General features: G+C 40.1%; 1 protein-coding gene across 1 annotated transcript in view; it reads left to right on the plus strand.

Annotated features, from left to right (window-relative positions):
* The first annotated feature begins 520 nt into the window (after positions 1 to 520).
* JMY (junction mediating and regulatory protein, p53 cofactor) overlaps positions 521 to 19,134 on the plus strand; it is a 63,703-nt gene continuing 45,089 nt past the window's right edge. The window contains exon 1 of the mRNA XM_014881388.2: positions 521 to 1,578. Within this exon, the coding sequence (XP_014736874.2) occupies positions 739 to 1,578 (840 nt within the window). The 5' untranslated portion in view covers positions 521 to 738. The remainder of the gene's footprint in view (positions 1,579 to 19,134) is intronic.

Genomic DNA, 19,134 nt, shown 5'->3' on the forward strand with positions numbered 1-19,134 from the left:
ACATGCCCTTGTCGCCAGGACTCATCACAGAAGCTGCACTCGGTTGCAGACTAACCAGGAGTGCAGACTTCTGCTGCACGCCAGGCGCTCCGGACAACTAATCTTTAAAGTATTTTTCTTCAGTCTACAGTCAGAACTAACACACACAACAGCCACGGAACCACTCCCGCCCCGCGCCGCCTCCCGCTCGCCGCCCCCTAGCGGCCTCTCCGCACGGCGCAGCGCGGGGGCGCCCGCACGGCCGCGTAGGGGTTCCGAGGGAGGGGCGGGGCGCCGCCCTGCCACGCCCACCAAGGGAGAGCGAGCGTGGCGGCTCCGCGGCGCGGCTGGGGCGCGAGGCTCCGCCCGCCTCCCTCCGCCAATGGGGAAGCGCGCCGCGGGGGGCGGGGCTGCCGCAAACAGCGCGGGGGGCGGGGCCGGCCCGGAGTTGCCGCAGCGCCGCCGCTTGTAAACAGATCCCGCCCCACGTGACGCGCGCGCGGTGGTTGTGCGGGGGCGCCGCGCATTGTCCGCGTTGGTGACCGGCGGGACCCGCGCGGGGAGCGGGAGGAGGCGATTCCCGTCCGCCCTTCCTCCCTCATCGCTCCGGTGGGGAAGCAGCGCACCCTCCCCCTCGTACCCCGGCCGCTAAGATGGCTGGTGGTGGGCGGTAAGGCGGTGCGGGGCTGCGGAGCAGCTGACGGGACGGGAGCGCGGAGGGCGGGCGGCGTGTGCCCGTGTGCGGAGTCGCGCAGCGCCATGTCCGCCTTCGCCCTGGAGGAGACGCTGGAGGCCGACTGGGTGGCCGTCAGGCCGCACGCCTTCCAGGAGCGGGAGAAGCACAAGTTCGCCTTCATCGTGGCCTGGAACGAGATCGAGGGCAAGTTCGCCATCACCTGCCACAACCGCACGGCACAACGCCAGCGCAGCGGCTCCCGTGAGCTGCGCCGCGGCGGCCCCGAGGTCGGAGCCGTCCCTAAGGCTGGCGGCCCCGCGGTGCGCAAGGACCAGGGGCCGCCCCGGGGCTGCGCCCATCCCCGGGCCGAGGCTCTGCCTAAGAGCCCGCTGCGTGCCAAGGGCAGCCCGGCCCGGAGGCCGCAGCGCGGCCCGGAGGCGGCAGGTGCCGCCGAGGAGATCGAAGTGCTGGAGCTGGGGAAGGAGGACGTGGCCGCCGCGCTGTCGCTGCCGCCCTCGCCACCGCGGGCGAGCGAGTTGGGCGCTCCCGACGCGGAGCCGGCGGGGGAGGAGTGCAGCTGGGCCGGCCTCTTCTCGTTCCAAGACTTGCGGGCCGTGCACCAGCAGCTGTGCTCGGTGAACTCGGAGCTGGAGCCCTACCTGCCTGCCTTCCCCGAGGAGCCCTCGGGCATGTGGACGGTGCTCTTTGGAGCGCCAGAACTATCCGAGCAGGAGATGGACGCTCTCTGCTACAAGCTGCAAGTTTACTTGGTTCACAGCTTGGATACCTGTGGCTGGAAGATCCTTTCGCAGGTGCTCTTCACCGAGACCGACGACCCCGAAGAGTATTACGAGAGCCTGAGTGAGCTGCGACAAAAGGGGTACGAGGAGGTGCTCCAGAGGGCCCGCAGGCGCATTCAAGAGGTGAGGCTGCTGCGTGGTCCAGATGCCGACACTTTTTTTAGTCGTTCTTGTTCTTGCTTTCTTGTTCCTTAGTGAGAAAAATGAAGCTTAACCTTTCCGAGGTCTCTAGGGCCAGGATTTAAGGAGGCGCAGATTTCCCTAATCATCTGAGTGTGGCTCAGTACTTTTTTCTGTGCAATCAAATGTAGGTACTTGTGAATAAATATCCGATGGATCTGGCAAGGTCTTGCTCCCATATTTTTTGTTCTTGCATTGCCTTGCACCAGGATGTGTTTGGCTCTGATGTTTTTTCTGTTAAATTAGAGCGGCAACATGTGTTTATTTTGATACTACAGTTCAAGCGTTTGAGACCAAAAAATTCCAGGTTCACACAGGCTCTGGGTGCTGAATCTGGTATTTATATGGCGAGGTTATGTTTTCCAGTGGAGTTGGAGTGAGCACAACTTCTGTTCAGCTGAGAAGTTCCTAGAGTTGGAATTAACAAGAAGAGCAAGCTGTCTGGTCCTAGTGAGTATTTGCAGTAGGTATTATTTGTCAAGACTTGGATGTTTCAGGACCCTTCATGTTTCTATTACACCATATACTGTTCTAGACAGGGTAGTTGAGAATGGCGCTCTAAATGGCTTGTAGCATCAGTGTATGAGAATTTTTACACTTCCTCTGTTTTCATGCACTGAGCTGTATGAGGACCCAGATTTCCCCGGTAATAAATGAGAATTTGACACTTGTTTTTGTGCTTCAGTGGCCTTGGTCCAGAATGCACCCGGATCTATCAAGGTGTGACTATGAGTCAGGTTACACTGTTCTTTATTTTTGCAAACATCGTCTTAATTTTGTTGTGGATATAGGTCAAGTTTGGCAGCTTCAGCTACCCACGTATGTCCTGCCAACATTCTTTTAAAAAGTGTGTGGTAGTGATTGTTTCTTCCTTGATGGAGTGTGAGCATATCTTCTTGCTCTTTGATGGAATAATTTTGAGTCTGTAGAATTCAGGCCAAGCTTTTTCTTGGTGACTAGAGTTACAGAGTATGAGAAAATTGTAGTATCAGTGATATAATCACGGTAAGAACATCCAAGTATAGCATTGTAAAGTTTATTTCCAAACTGTTGTGTTAGCGTATATAATTCTGATTTTTCTTTTTTTCCCCATGTCTATTTAAAGGACTGGATTAAATCTTGTTATTTGGTATACAATTGGTAATTAGTCTGATAAGATTCAGCAGTGGTTTTAGTCCACAGAATATGAAAACATATCGTCTTTCACTGTTTTCTTTTTTTTGACTGCATGAATGCTTGGGAGTGTATGCTAAGATTAGATTTAGCCTTCAGTTCAGCAGTTTTTAAAATAAGCTGTGCAGGATTAGAGAAGGTGCTGTTAAACATGGAATTTGGGACCTGCATACTTTCTCGAGGGATGTGATGTTTTTGAGGAAATACTAAGTTAAGAATTACTGAGCAAGAATTATTTGTTTCTTGGAGAATCTCAATTTCGGTTTTATTACCAGTACTACTGGCAAAAATAAATTGGTTCTCTAAGCCACATAATTTTATTCTGTGTTAGTGTTCTGAGCTTGGTGCAGACAAAATGGCAGAGCCTGTGTCTGTGTTTGACTACTGCACAATCTGCTTTCCCATGATAACCATTCTAGTAGTGTACCTGAAGTCTATAAAGCTGTACTTCTGTCAGTTGTGTAAGTTGATCCTCCTTTAATTAAAGGTAATTCATGTTTAAGAAAAGAAACCAATGGAATGACCTGCTCTTTCCCTCTTGGCACTCAAGTTTCTGTTTTCCTTACCTGTGAGGGATTTACTTGGTCTACAGGAAATGTCTTTTCTCTAAGCAAATACTGATACTCTTTGTCATTGCAATTCTAAGCAAATGAAGCAGTGGATGATGGGCACTGCTTGGTATTTCTGAAGTAAAGGTTTTTGTACTTTAAAGAAAACCTACTGAATCCATGTTTTATCTCACAACTTACTTTTCCATTTGTGCTGGAATTCTGTCGGCTGATAGCAGGAATGTTGGATCCAAGCTATTTTAAAACATTTTGTCTCTTATAATAATTTTTTGGGAAAAGAGGAAGTGATTGAGAAGCATTCTCAATCACTCATTGAGAACCAGAATGGTATCTAGGAGGAAATGTCAAGGGTCTTCATTAATGTAAAATTGTGCAACTCTGAAGATCTTGACTTAGCATCTTAAAATGTGCCTCTGTGGTTTACAGTTATTTAATATATCTCTTCTATTTCCTAGGACAAATTCCTCTGTGCAGTTAGAATGTTACTTGTGAAATGCTTGCAGTTTCTCTTGATTTGTGTTCTTTGGGGTGGAGAAGCAAAGTGAGCAACCAAGCCTCGTGTTTATTGTTTTAGCATCCTCTTCTTGGGTACTCCTTGCTTTCCATAAATTACACACAAGCCAGTTTATTTTCATGACAGATAGTAATTGTTGCTCTTTGTAATAATAATTTTTATCTCAGTCCAAATTTTAGGCCTTTAATAAATGATAAGAATGTTGCAAGTAGAAACAGATTCAAGATGAGTAAGTGAAATAGTTGTAGAGAAACTGTGTGACGTTTCTTCTGCTTGATTTGCAGTTTTGAAACAACACTTTTTTTTTTTTCCAAATAGAACTATTAATTTTGAAATAATTGAAGTATTTATTTAAAGTAAAAACTTGTTCATTAAGTTTATACCTGTTAAAAAAAATCTTGCGGTACTCAGTTAAAAGATAAAAAGATGTTATTTCAACAGAGAGTATAGCATTGAATCCTTATTTGGGATTCCAGTTTCCTGGACAGTATTTCCAAAATACTGAACTTTGTGTCAAGAAAGTGTGTGCCCCTGTACTCTTGGTCCTGCCAGTTTCCTGTTTATGTTCTTCTTACATGCAGATGAGTTTTTCTAGGCTAAGTATAGATGTTTGTAAATTTCTGTGTAGTAATATCAGTAATGGTGCTGTATCTCTTTGTCCATTCTGTTTTCAAAAGGCTGAAGGTAGTCATGTTTTCCTGAATACAAAACGGTGTTAGTGCAAACTGTGATCAAGAGGGATGGGTGGCATAGTCATGCCCCAGACACATTTCATTGTGTGCTCTTGCATAACCAGTTGAGAGTTTGAGAAGCCTATCTGTATTGTTACATGTCTGCTTGAGCATCTTTGAATTATCAGCTCCTGGGAATGCTTCTGTTCCATACAGCTCTTAGTAGACTGAAATTTGGTCTACAGCCCTGATAGACTGAAATCTCGTGGACAATAGTCTATAGGATTTTGAGTGCCAGGTATGAAACTAGTCAGAAGCTTGCTTTGGTTTTCTTTTTGCTTTATAAAATCTATGAATTCCAGTGTTTGCAGGCTGACAGAGACCATTTTGTATCCCTGCTCTGTGTGTCTTCTTTAATTTTTTTTAATGTGAAAGTTCAAACACTTTTAAGTGCCTGATTAAATTCTGAAGTAATTCTGGAAGCATCTTATCTTCAGTGGCTGACTTTAGACTGCCTTGAAAGTGAGGACCTACTGCTATTTTTACTCTCCATCTCCTGTATAATGATGTATTTGCTAAGCATGAGAATAGTCATTCTTGGCTTAATTTTCTTTTGATTCAAAGAACTAGAAAGGCTAAGGAAAAAAAAAAAATTTGTTACAGTAACAATCTGTATTAGAAGAAAATGTAGCATTTTTTGATGGAAAGCTATACTTTATTTCCTTCATAATCCGGTTTTTTATTTTCTAAATTACTTTTGCATGTTTAGTAGGAAAGTTTTTTTTTTTTAAATGAATGAATGAAAGATGCCTGTCAAATTAGAGGAAATTGCAAGGGATTGGTTCAGTTATATGTAATGGAATTTCACATTTCTTACTTTCCAGCATATATTTCTTCAGTATTGTCACTCATTTCTGTTTATATAAAAAAAGCTAAATAATATTCAATAATGTTTTGTTTTGTCAAAGCAGTTCTAATATTTTAGTAATAAATAATAATCAGGATTGTCTCTGTAACTAGAAGAATTTTATTTCATTGTTTTTGGCCATATGCATTCAGTTCTAAAATAAATGTTTATATGGTAGGTAGTGGGGCCCTGTAACAAAAGTGGAAGTTTTCCAAAAGTGAGGTGACTGGTTGCTGTTTAGTGATCTGCATCTAGACACAATAAGATTTAAAGACGGTTTCTACATCAGACTCAAAAATAATGGAAAAGTGAATATAAAACACCATAAATAAGTATTCATTGTTCAGTAACATGGAAAAAATGTTAGCAGCAGTAGTGTTTCCATCAAAACCAATATAACATCTTTCTAGACAAGAAGAAAGAATAACTGAATGAACTGCAATAGTTCTGTTTAGAAGATATGTAAGGTGTATCAGGAGGGAACAGAACACTGGTTGGGATTTAATGTGGGGAGCACAGAAAATTAAAATAAGATACTGTGGATTTTTTTTTTTTTCCTATTGACACCCGGAGAGTAAAGACTAATGCTGAGCATTTGGGAAGTCGAAGCTACTTTTGTTGGAATACTTATTATTTGTAGAGTTAATGCTTGTTTCCAGTAATACTGTTTGTATTATAAATAATTTGTAAATAAGCTGTTTAAATGCTGAACTAGTACTGTAAGTTAGTACTGACCAAAATAAAATAGGTCAGCAGCTGTAGGGTATGCTCTGTAGAGCAGGCAGGTAGCCTCCAAGCTCTTTGGAGACACCTACATCATATTAATACTCTGGCTAGTATTGAGCTACTGCTAGAGCAAGTTGACAGTGAGTGCTGCAGCTGAGTGCTGAAAACAATGTACATTTCTTCAAAACATGAGCAATTTATATGTACACAAAGAAAAGGACATTGACTTGAAAAATTAGATCTTTCTTGACAGAATTTAAATCTTACATAAAAAGCACATTCTGTAGAATATAGCAGTGTTAGTAAGCCTGGACTTTCTAGACTTTCTAGAAGCTGAAGGCAGCAGCTTGTAAGTCTCATAATTAATTTCCTTATCCAAACACCTGGAAGAGAAAAAAAAAGAAAAATGAAGAAGTAACGCCTAAAGTGGGATTGGGGAACCATTTATGTCTGTTACTTGCGGTAATATACTGATACTGGGATAATTTCATTTGATATTCCCCTTGTTTCCATAGATGCAGAGGTAAATTTTCCTCTGTTTCTTGTTTAAAATTATTGGCACCTCTTTGCAGCATTTTCATATGACAGAATATTTTGAAGAGGTGTGAACAACCTGTGTAATTAATACATGTTCTACAATCCATTGTGCTAGTCATGATTCACAGCTTCCTTAATTTCTCAGCTTTTAGAGATGATACTGGGTTGTACTTTCTTTGTGCTTACCTTTGTCTTGTGTATTTTTTCTCTTTTTTTCCATTGTTAATTTCTTTCTTTTTAATTCGATGTCCTCCCTTCAAGTAAATGTTGTTTAAAACTGCTTTCTTAAGCCAGTAACATTTTTTCCTCTCCTTTTCTGGCTGACATAGTATTATTACCCAGGCAGGTGTTGAATTTGAAAGCAGATTCACTCTGATAGTTTAATCTTTTTACATTTCTGTAACACGAAGACACTGTTTACTAATAGTCAGGGAGGATTGTGTGCTTTACATATGTAAATATTGCTGCCACAAACCTAAAGAAGGCCTTGAGAAGTAGAAATTTTTGGAAATGACTACATTTTTTGTTTTTGAGGATGTGCTTTTAACATTTTTTTAATATTATTAGAAACACAACATTGCAATGCAGCAGGATATTGCTGTTACTGGAGAGAAGGGCTCAGTCCAGCTGCAGATATATCTGCTGAACTTTATTTTTGCAAGAAATGAAAACCTAGTCATCAGAAATATGGTAGAGAGAGAAGGAAGATAGGACAGGAGGAGAGGGAAAATGCTACTCTAAGGCTACAGAGCATCAGTGAGTTAGTCAATATGTATGTGTGTCTGTTTTGATGAGAAGACAGCTTCCCTGGCAAGCCAGCCTTGGACATGATCATCTGGAGCCGCTGGCTGTAGGTGTAAATGGAACACGGCTGATATATCAGCATGACTCCACTCACCAGTTACAAAAGTTTTGGCAGATAGAGCTTTCAGTTCAAAACCTTTCAGTGGTAAGACACTACCCCTGGGTTTCCTTTCTATCTATTCTTTTCTGTGGTATTTTTGTAGGAATATGAAATATATGCCTGTGAGTTTTTTGGATGACTAATGATAAACATTACCCATTCAGACTAATCTGAATGCTTCGTGGACTTGATTTGTTAAGAATTTGCTCTTGGAAAGGTGTTACAAAACACTTCCAGTCATTCAGCAAACTTTAAAATTTTGTTTTAAAGGAACTTGAGTACTTCAGATTTCTTAAAGGCATAAACAACCCAAATTTTTCATTATCTGCTGTTAAAATACTTTCCAAAATGTATTTGTAGGCAAGTGGTTCTGACCTTTTGGAAAACTGCTGTCATATTAGCGTGAGGGAACTGGGTACGTTTGGGGTTTTTTTTCTCTTAAAAATGTTATTTAAATAATCAATCAGAATTTGTTTGTGATGAATTGCAGACAATTTATGTGGGTCATCTGAAATTAATAGTAGCATATCTTTTCACATGACAGTATTGCATCAGGACTTGTTTGAGCTGCTCTAGGGAAAGAGTGTTGTAAAAGATTTTCAATAACTTCGAATCATAGATTATGTTAGCTGGAACCTTACTGCATTTCCTGGTTGAACCCCATGCTTAAAATAGAACAAGTTTTGATTAGGGCTTTCTTTTTTTTAAAGGAAACCTGAACTTTAAAAAAACACTCTTTTATATTTGTTGAAAGGAAATTTTAAAAATTAAGAAGAAAAAGAAGAAATTAAAAAGATATTAATGTATTAATCAGTTGTGAAACTTTTGAGGGGGAAAACCTATAGATTAGTTCTAGAAGTTTCTAAGTTTGTAATTTTTGTACAGTGTGAGAAAAATTACCCTGTGGCTAGAGCCCAAATTCTTTAGCCTTCAGTAATGTGTTGCTTGTTCATGGTCATCAGGTGTCCAAATTTTAAATTGTATAATTTTGTCACTTCAGAATAGTATAATTCAGAAAAAAAAAATCATATATGGGAGGAGGTTAAAAAATCCCAAACTACTTGACTACTTGAAATATTGGAGGTGTTCTGGAGGAGTTGAATGAATAGGTAAATGATGTGTATAATTTCAAATGTGTTTTATCATGCTGCTTTATCACACATGGATTTTATTTCCCTTTAACATTTAAACTGAGTATCTTTTCCCCTTCATTTCTCCCTGAACAGGGATAAAGAACAGGAATAAAACCAATTCAAACAATTAGCACCACAGAATACAACTCTCTGCTCCCTGGTGCTAATATAAATTACTTTTGCCTGAAGTACTGTCCTGTTATGAAAGTGATTTAATAGCTTGTAATTTACTGTATTTGCTGTTAAGGTAGGAGGAAAAAAGTGCATGATACGGTATCTAAGATTTTTCTTGGTTTCTTATTTAGCCTTTAGTTCTTAATAGTGGACTGTCAATAGTGGACATATTCAACTTTTAAATAAAATCTCCATTAATTGGGCTTGGAAATCTTAAAAATTGCACTTAGGGATGCAAAATGCTTTTTCCTTAGGCCTGCCTTTCCATGATTGCACCATTGTATAAGGTGCTGTAGAAGCTAAACTCTGCCAGCATTGAAAGAATACACAGGGCATTTGAGTTACCTCTCATCTATCACCTGGGCTTAAAGGTGGTTCATCAGCTGTGTTGTTGAAGGGAGCTGAAGAACTGGATCATCAGCTTACTAGTGTTGACAGGCAGGGATACTATCACTTTCTGTCCTCCCCCTGTCAGCTTTGTGTTCCTTCCTGTTCTGCTTCTCTGTCCTTGCAGTATGCTGATTCAATGCAATAAACCTCAGTAAATTACTCCAAGAGAGACCACAAAGTAGTTTTTTGCCAGATGCTGTGTTAGTTTGTTGAAGATTCCGAGAAATACTAAATCCAGTGAAGTGGAGAAGAGAGCACCTGGGAGCAGAAGGAACATGAAACTGGAGTAAACTGGGAAGAAGAGAGGAAAGGGGGTGGGAAGTGGAATGTTCTTTCAATAGGAGCAAGCTCTTGGGTCAGCTTTAAAAAGTAAATTCACCCACAGAATATTGTCATAATGCTTTACTTGCTTTGAATTAGATTTTTAAAAGTCTAACAGTAGACTTATCAGACATCTGAGAATTATTTGCTACCATGCCAAATGCACTGTAAAACTGCTAAGAGTACTAATTCAGTGCTGCTGATCTAATTCCCATGAGCTGACTTCATAGTGAAATTGATTGTACCACTTTAATTTTTTTATTTCCATCAAGTGTTCTTCTTTGTTTTCATAAAAGAACATTTGCTCTTTACAGGAGGTGGCATTTGGCTAGGCCTGTGTCCTGACATGACAAATCTTACGTGAAAGATTTTAAGACTAGCACTATAATAGCTACTAACTAAATGTATTTGTTTTATGCAAATATTTATTTGTTTAGATAGCTGACAGTTTTGATGCTCTTGAGTATATGTTCCTGACTACCAACATAGTTCAGAAGGATAGAAGAAAACAATCTGTGGACCAAAAGTTAAATTATTTTATGGTACAGTCTGAACACTTTTAATGTATGTTCTCAGTCTTCTGACTTCCAGAAAAAAAATTACTTGGAACCCATTAGGATACATGTAAAGTAAATTCTTTGCCAAACCTTCAGGGTAAGGTGTTGCCTAGAGGTCTTTTTGTTCAGAGTTATCATGTTCCAACCAACCAGTGATTCATTAGTCACTTTATCTTTTAATTATTTTGCCCCTTTCCAAGGGAAAGGAGTCCCAAAATGTCATAATAACTCTGAAACACAGATCTAAACAGTCCTGTTTCATTTATGCAATTACGTTACAATATAAATACCTATTTCTGTGTCACTAACAGGAAAAGGAAAATCTAGCCGTCTTGTACTATGAGTGCTCCCATGCAGTTAGCCCTTGTTTGCCATGATTTCTGTAACTCATCTGTGACTATCCTACTCTAAGTAATACACTAAATTCAGGCTAATACCTGGTATTTACAGACACTCATTTGGCATGACAGTCTGGCTAAGGAGTGGCATAGCCACATCACACAGTAAGGTAAGATGACCAGACAGGTACCCACTTAAACCCACCACTTAACATGGTGTTACATGTTTGTCTTGTTTGCAGGGAAGGAGATGCATAGTTTGTAGTTGTTGACATCTCCTCCTTGAGCTTTCAAAAGAGATCTAGTGTGCCATATATTGTCAGAGCTGACAGCTTTATGCCTGAGCCTTGTGATTTTCCAACAAGTTATATGTGTACATACAGTTCTGCTGAGATTTCTATTTAGAATTTTGTGTGGGAGGAGAGAAGTTGCATTGTTCAGTAATGATGCATACATGGAAGTAATGTTTTGGCTCACTTGGCTACATTAAAATAGTACTTGAATTTTTCTTGCTCAGGTCAGTTCTTTTCTTTTTCTGTGAAGTTGTATTACAGGTAGTATGTTGAAATGAGGTGTATTTTGGTAGGCAGTGTAAAAGAGCTAGACAAAGGTCATTGTTACTGTCCAGGAGCTGTTTACCTGAGTATAAGTGAGGATCGGTGACGGAAGTGAGAAGAGGCCAAGCAATCTGTGCTGGTCATATACTCCTGGAGTGTGCTCTTGCAGTGGGTAGATGTTGTACACCAGGTGCCCACCAGAGCTGCTCTATGACTTGCCTCAGCTGGATATGGCGAGAAAATGGTGGGGATCATGGGTCGAGATATGGACAGAAAAACGTCTTCACACCACCCCTCCCTTCATCTTGGGCTCAACTTTCCTACTGATTTCTCTACCTCCTCTCCCTGGATGGCATAGGAGGACAGGGAAGGGGGACTGTGGTCAGTTCATCATGTGTTTTCTTTACCACTCCTTCCTCTTCATGTTTTTTCCCTGTGTTAACATGGGGACCCACCCACAGGAAACAGACCTCCATGGACTTCTGGCAGTGTAAGCCCATCCCACTGGGGAGAGTCCTTGGGGAACAGTGCTCCAGTGTCTGTCTTCCATGAGATCATAGGTCCTGTCAGAAAACTTCTCCAGTGTGGGCTCCCTTGTTCATGGGGCCATAGGTTGCCAGGAGCCTGCTCCAGCATTAATTCTCTATGAAATGGCATTTTACTTCGGGGCCCATCTGCTCCAGTGTGGGGTCTTCCACAGGCTGCAAGGGTATCTCTACACTGGTGTTTGGAGAACCTCCCCCAGCTTCTTCACTGACCTTGGTGTGTGCAGAGTTGTTCCTCTCATCTGTTCTTGCTCCCTTCTTGGGCTGCACTTGTTGTGCCAGCACTCCTTCCCCATCTTAAGTGTGTTATCCCAGAGGTGCTATTGTGGTTACTGGTGGATTTGGCCTTGGCCTAGGTCTGTCTTGCAGCTCACTGGCTTTAGCTGTGTTGGACGTGGGGGACGCTTCTGACATTCTCTCACAGATGCCACTTCTGTAGTCCATTTGTACAAAAGCCTTTCCATCCACCTGGAACATCTCTGCGCACATGTACTGAGGTTCCAGGCTCACTGTGTGCAGGTAAAGGACTGTTCTAAGTAGTGTTTAAAGGGGAATAATGTTCATTTTGTATTAGCAGCTCTTCAGAGGCCTAGATGACACATTTTACAGAAGTGTTTTTACTTTGTTTTAAACAACCTGTGTTTTTCTTTCCAGTATCTTTGTTAGGTTTTCTGTTTGCTGTTTCTTTTTTTGAATACGTGTGAACTTTGAACTTGTTTGTTATGTGTGTTTCATCTGTGCTTTTTGGTTTAATTAGTTGAATTAGCTCAGCTCTTCTTTAAACAGCCATTTTAAAAACTATATCCCTGGCAGTGCATCAGCCTACACTTTAATTCCCTGTCTGCAGAAGCCTCTTTGAAAAAACTGGACACTTCTTGTGCACTCAGTGGGTGGTCAATTGCTGTGTTATTTCCAAATAAGTTAGTATGGAATTCACTTGTTCTTATCTTTTTTAAATCTTAAGAAATTAGATAGATGTAGTGCTGGATCCAGCACTTCCCATGCTAGTCAGTGTTATCTAATTTATTTATGACATCCTCCCTCTCTATCTAGATTTTGTGTTTTCTTAGATGATTCCTGCCCTAGCGTAAAATATACTTTAGATGTGTGTGGGAGAGTCAGGCTTTATTACTGCTACAGTAATACAACTGATTTTTTTTTTTACCACAAAGGTAAGGATTATTGATGGCAATGCAATCATGTGAACAGCTGGATATCCTGGCAAGTCTTAATCTCTTAACTATAATGGGTGACATTTAAATACAGGACCACATGTTCGTAAGAGTGAGAAAAGCAGTTTGCCTGTAGTGAAGATTTCATGTAATTGAGACTTCTGCTTATTGTCAGGACATGTGGGACTGCATTTGCTTTAAACAATTATTTCTTTTGTTTGTTTAAAGAGAAACAGTTCTAAGCATGTTCTGATGCAAAACAACTTGCCTTCTAAGTTCAGTTGCTAAAATTTTGCATGCAGATTTTATGTGCTCTCTAGCTTTATTTTTTTAAAACTCATTGTCTGAAGCTTATTGCAGACTACTGCCAGTAGATCATCAGGAGGGTTGAGAATTTTACTCTTCGGACTGCTGTTCTCAGGACAAAGGATGGAGTATCTAAAGCTACTCTGTCTGCACTAACAGCTATCCATAGCTTTACCTGTGAAACTGAATATGCTTCAATAACTGAATATGCTTCAGTTTAAATCTTAAGAACTCTTCTTAGAAATGGCAGATAATACTGTCAGGCTTCTGACAGTTGAAATTAGTAGGAAAATAGGGTGTTCTGTAGTTATGTCAGAAGTATGAAGGAGCTTAAGAAGATACTGAAAAAGTATCTTTATGGCTGATGATCTTAAAAATGGTTGTGTCATATACCAATGTTTTTATAAAATACACACACACACAAAAAAGGAAAGTTTCGGTAGTATTAGCAAAGGAAATGCAAGACTTGACTCTTCTGTGATTAAATCAAGCTTTGGATTATGCGCCCAGCTGAGGTCAACCTGCACATAATTACACTCTCTGCTGTAATGCTTTTAAAGCTTTTTGAAATAAATAAAAAAATATAGAATACAGAAATAATCTTTGCTATAGAGTTCAAATATATGTCCTGTTAAATTCTTTTTAAACAAGTGCTTCCTGCTGGTTGGAGTGTATCTGCATAATAGTTGCCTAAAATATATGGATTCATTTAGTTGTGAACAATATAACATCTATGAAACATGATTCTTAAAATAAATGCAGTGTTCAATTAGAGCTAGTCAGGCCTGTACAGGATGTTACTCTACTCTCCTCCACCTACTTCTTTAAATAATGTGATTTAAAAATTGTGAAAGTCAAAAATTCTTACTGAAACTGTTAAAGTAAATGAGTGGTAACACTGAATGTCTGTGCTGAGAAGTAGTCTTCACTGGGGCATAAAACATGCCACAAAAAAATTTTTAGTGTATCTTATGCTTACACCTTGAACACTGCCTGGTTTAATGTTCTCAGTTGGTCTAGAAACTTGGCTATGTACTCATTTACGTACTGCGTGTGTAAATGGGAGCATACAGAATCAAACTACCTGTGAGTCTTTGGAGGGTGTGGTTTCCATTATGGCGTTAATTCTGTGCTAATCCCAGCATCCCAGGTATCTAGTAGTCTGAATACTATCTGGATGGCAGCCAGCTTAAAAAATGCTTCAGCTAACTTCGATCTGGAACGGGAAAGCTCCATCAGACTGTGTTATAATGGGAGGTACTCTGTGCAGCCAGTTTTGCACCATCTGTTTCCCATGTCAGTGCCCTTTCCAGATTGGTGGCAATAAAGCACCTGTACTCTTTGTCATGCATTCATCTAGAGGTAGAATCAAAGCTGCTGGTTTTCTGCTCATATCACGCTGCATTGTTGAAGCCTTGGTGATTGGTATGCCCTCCAGCTCCAAAATATGAGACAGAATAGTTCTGTATTCCTTTAAACCATTTATATAGAATCATTTAGGTCAGAGAAGACCTTTAAGATCACCAAGTCTAACCATTAATGTAGCAGTGCCAAGCCCACCACTAAACCATTCTTCTACGAGCTAGATCTGCACATCTTTTTAATACTCCCAGGGCTGATGACTGAGCCACTTCACTGTGCGGCCTGTTTTCAGTGCTTGACAGTTCTTTCTTTGAAGAAATTCTTCTACTATCCAGTCTAAATCTGGCACAATATGAGGTTATTTCCTCTTGTCCTGTCACTGGTTGCTTGGGAGAAGAGGCCAATCCCCACAGAGCTACAAGCTTCATTTAGAAAAACCGTCACCAATAAGACAAATTATACATTTAGTGAAGGAGCAATGTGCCATTAGGATTAACCACAGCAACCTTCAGCCCGCATTAGGCAAGATTAGGAAAGAGGGTTGGCAGTGGTATTTCCAAGTGCTGTATTAGCTACACTGTCTTATTTCCCTTTGTTCAATAAACTTAAGAGTTGATTTTCCCAGTTAGTTTATTTCGTTCAGGTGACCTTCCCTAGAAGCTGATCTGTTCATCCTGGGAAGATTGGATATTTGCTTAAATATTTTCAAGTGTGTTTTAAGTAAGCTGTTGTACCATTTTGAGAAGTTCTGTATCTGGAAATCCCATTTAGTTTTTTATCGGTTTTACCTCCATCTTTCTTCTTCAGGAAAGACACATTGCAATGGAATACTAGTTTTTCTGCTTCCCTAGTAGCTGTCAGGGTGAGCTGCAATTTTTAACCAGAAGGAGTTAGATATTTTGATTTATTTAGGTTACTCTTATAAAACTTACTCTCTAGACAATTCACCAGTTCTGTCTTGGTTTCAGTTTGAAACTGGGCAGAAACACCAATTAGTGTAAAAGTTTAGATTTGCCAGTTTCAATACACTCATTTTCTGCTGTAAGATAGATTAGGAGCAAAAGCAAGGCCAGCCTAAAACTTAAAGGATGTAAAGAAAAACGTTATTAACAACATAAAGAAATAATAAATTCAAAATAAAACCTGCAGATCACCCCTCCACCCCCACACACTTTCTTCTCCTTTTTAACAATAAAATACAGAAACACTTCCGTCAGTTACCAGCTTAAATAATCTTTTTCAGTTTACTCTAGGGAGAGGAGTCTCCCCTTGTCTGGCCATAAGGATTTTTTTCCGCAGGAAAAAAAACCCCGCCAATTCTCGCGTGGCTTCACTTCCACAAACTCCTCCCATCTTCACAGTTTTCCCAAAGCTGTGCCTTATGGGCCATGTTAAACTCATGAGGTATTTGCATTTAAGAATTAGCTGTTCAAAAAGTGTAAGTTCTCTTCATCTCTCTCTCTCTGTTCATGCTTCATCCCCAAGAACAGAGATCCTCTTTTTCCCTCGGGGCAATTTCGCTCAGTGATCTGTCAAATTGAACACTCCAACCCTTCATGTCTTTCTCCATGGTTTATAGGCATCTTTAGTGTAGTATAGTCCATCCCCATAGCTTACAAAGGGATTTTCAGCCTAAATTCACGGTGTCTCCTCATTCTCTTCCCATCTGGATCTTGGCTCCTGCTTCACTGACTTTGGTGTATCCTCTCTGTTCTTTTTTCCTTTCACTCAAGGGAGGATTGAAGGTCTGCGAGTTGTATCTGAGTTGGAAAGGTTAAAATCTATGGATGATGCACAGGCTGCAGCCAGCCCATGCAGCTGTGCCAGGATCTCAGGATACTCAGGCCATGCTAGGAGAGGCTAGCCCAAGCCAGAAAACAGCAGTGGCTGCTCTGGAAAGGGTTGGGGGGGACAGCTAGGGGACTCCCTGGGCTCAGCTGCAGCACCCACTGCCCATGGCCACCCCTCTCCCTGCCGGGCCATGCCAGCTCCCCACACAGGGGAGCCAGGCGGGCCCTGTTACCTGCACGGCTGCCAGAAGAGAAAAGGGCCCTTCCTGAGGTTTGATTGCTTTAAAATGGGACTTCACGGAGGTGGACCAAATTCTCTAATTGGTTTCTCAGGCTGTCAACAACCAGCCTAACCTCCAATTGGTCCCATCAACTTACAGAGGAAGTTCTCAAGGAGAAAAGTTCTGTGGCTGCTGTTTTTCTAAATGCCCATTAATGCAAAACCAGCACCCCAGCTTAGTGCCTTTCTTGTAATGCGAGTCCAAAGCTAAACACAGTATTCAAGCTTTATGTCCAAGGTTAGTGTTTTTAGATGGATGGATGTAGTGAGGCTATATGTAACAAGTACTCTCACACTGGTTACTTTCCTGTCTGTTTAGAAGAATACCTCGAGTGAATAGCTTGACTTTGCATTAAACCAAATAAGATGATACTCTTTGGTTTCTAAGTAATTTTTCATGTTTTGTTATGTCTTTTTCTGGAACTGCAGATTAAATGAAATTTGCCACCATTTTCATTCAGAAAGCCCTCATTAGTAACACAAAATTGATCCTGCATGCATCATTGCCTTAGGGGTGAAGAATGGAAGCTTGCCTTGTGTTAATAGTTAAAGAACAAATATATTAAAAATTCGATACTAATTGGTTATGAATAACCTGCCCTCACTTCTGTATTTGTTTTTTTAAATTGAAGGTTTGGTATTTTTTAAGAAGTTCAGAATTAGGATTTAATTTAGGTTTTGGGTAACTCCAGTAGCAGACTAACACAGACAAGACCATGAAGTTATACCCATTTACTTACCTTTTGTATGCACGGGAATGTACTGATAATTCATTATTTTATGCCTACTGTTTTCAGTGATGATTTTTTTTCTGAACAGCCAACTAGTTATATATAGATACTAGTTTTCCATGTCCTTAAGATGTCTTTACTATTCTGATAGTCATAAAATTGAATTGGTCCATCATTTCTTGGCACTTGCACTCTAGCTTGTGCAGAGTTGTGCTCATCTACCAATATCAGAACTACTAAATAGGCCTTAAGAATGGTCTGTAAATAAAAAGAAAAAAAGCCCCTGCATTGTTCTGTCCTTGGAACAAATGTACCTAAGATTTCCCTTTAAATGATAGTTAAATGATTGTATTTTCTTGAATTGCCATTTTATGTTGCCCTCTAGAATTTATATCCTAGTAGAGTAGTAGCGTTTCATGATGAAACAGCGGTGTAAATTTATTTAATAGTAAGATACTAATAGCCTAAGCAACTAAAAGGAAATTCTGACATACTGATAGAATTGCTCCTTCTTGCAATGGATGGCTTGAGAAGAATGATTTAGTAACTTGATGGAAGGATAATTACAGCTTTGAGACTGCAGAGGAATTTCTGATTGTGCCTGGTGAAAATGGGAGAAAGCTGGTACCTGGCAACTCTGCTTTTAGGCCGTAGTTACATGGAAGTGGAGTGGAGGAAGGTGGTTCATTCTTAGACTAGACAGTTAAAACAAATATTGAGTTGGAATAATATGTGAGAACTGTTAAGGGCTTAAGCCACAAATCCAAGGGTATCTGAGTCTCTGTAGTTTCAGGTTATGTTATGTGTGTCTAAGACTGAAAGTTAATGAAGTGCAAGCCTTAAAGACAAGCCAAATGGTTGTGTTGTCGATGAGAACTGAAATGCTATGAAATAGCGTGTGCTACTGGAAGAGTGGAAGACCTTAGGCAGTGACTTTGTGATAGGAGCAATTCTCTGTGTGAAATTTTTTAGGTAACAAAGTTGTTCACCTTGTGCTGGAGTTTCCTCCTTGTGAGGAGTTTCACATGCGTTTTACATCCTCTCTCACAGACCTTTCTTCTCTGCTAAACCTTGATAAAGTGGAAGCTCTTTAATGCTGAATGTATAAATAAAGCTACTACAAGCATGTCTGCATTCTGCTCTGCATCCTCTCTCTAACCTTTAGTGCTTTAAATGTGGAGTTACAGAGATGTTCTAAAACAATCTTTCTGTTATGAAGAAAGGCATTTTTCATACCCATTCTGGTAACTGAAACATATTTCACTATACAGAGAATATTTAATGGATGGCTTAGCATCCAACTTGAATTAACAGATAGAAGATAGCATGTGTTTATTCCACGGTGTTCCTCATCTTTGTTAAATTTAAATGAACTTGGACTGTTAATATGTGCTTTTTGAGATGACAGTATAAAGGACAAGGGATTTTGACTTACAAAATTATATAAGAGGGGAATTAATTTCAGCTAATCTTGTCTTTGTAAATACATTAAGTATTCCACATGTGTGTATGAGATTAGTTTTTATTAAAAAACTAAATATTTTTTATTAGAAATGGTGAAAGGTTTCCAGCACCATGTGAAGTCTGCTCAGGCAAATGCCCAAAATAGATGCAAAAATGAGCATATACAATTTTAAAAAATCATACATACAAACTATCTACTTTGTACAAACAAATGAATTTTTGCTTCATAAGAACTAAAAAAACAGAGAGACTTTGTTGTATTTTCTTATATGAATTAAAGTGGTTCTATACTAACATCTAAGTATTTTTAAAATATTATAATGCTTAGGTAATTCCCATTGTAAAAATAAAATGAATGAAAAGTTCATACATCTGAAG

The sequence above is a fragment of the Sturnus vulgaris genome, chromosome Z, assembly GCF_052056855.1.
Source record: "Sturnus vulgaris isolate bStuVul1 chromosome Z, bStuVul1.hap1, whole genome shotgun sequence".
NCBI lineage: Eukaryota > Metazoa > Chordata > Aves > Passeriformes > Sturnidae > Sturnus > Sturnus vulgaris.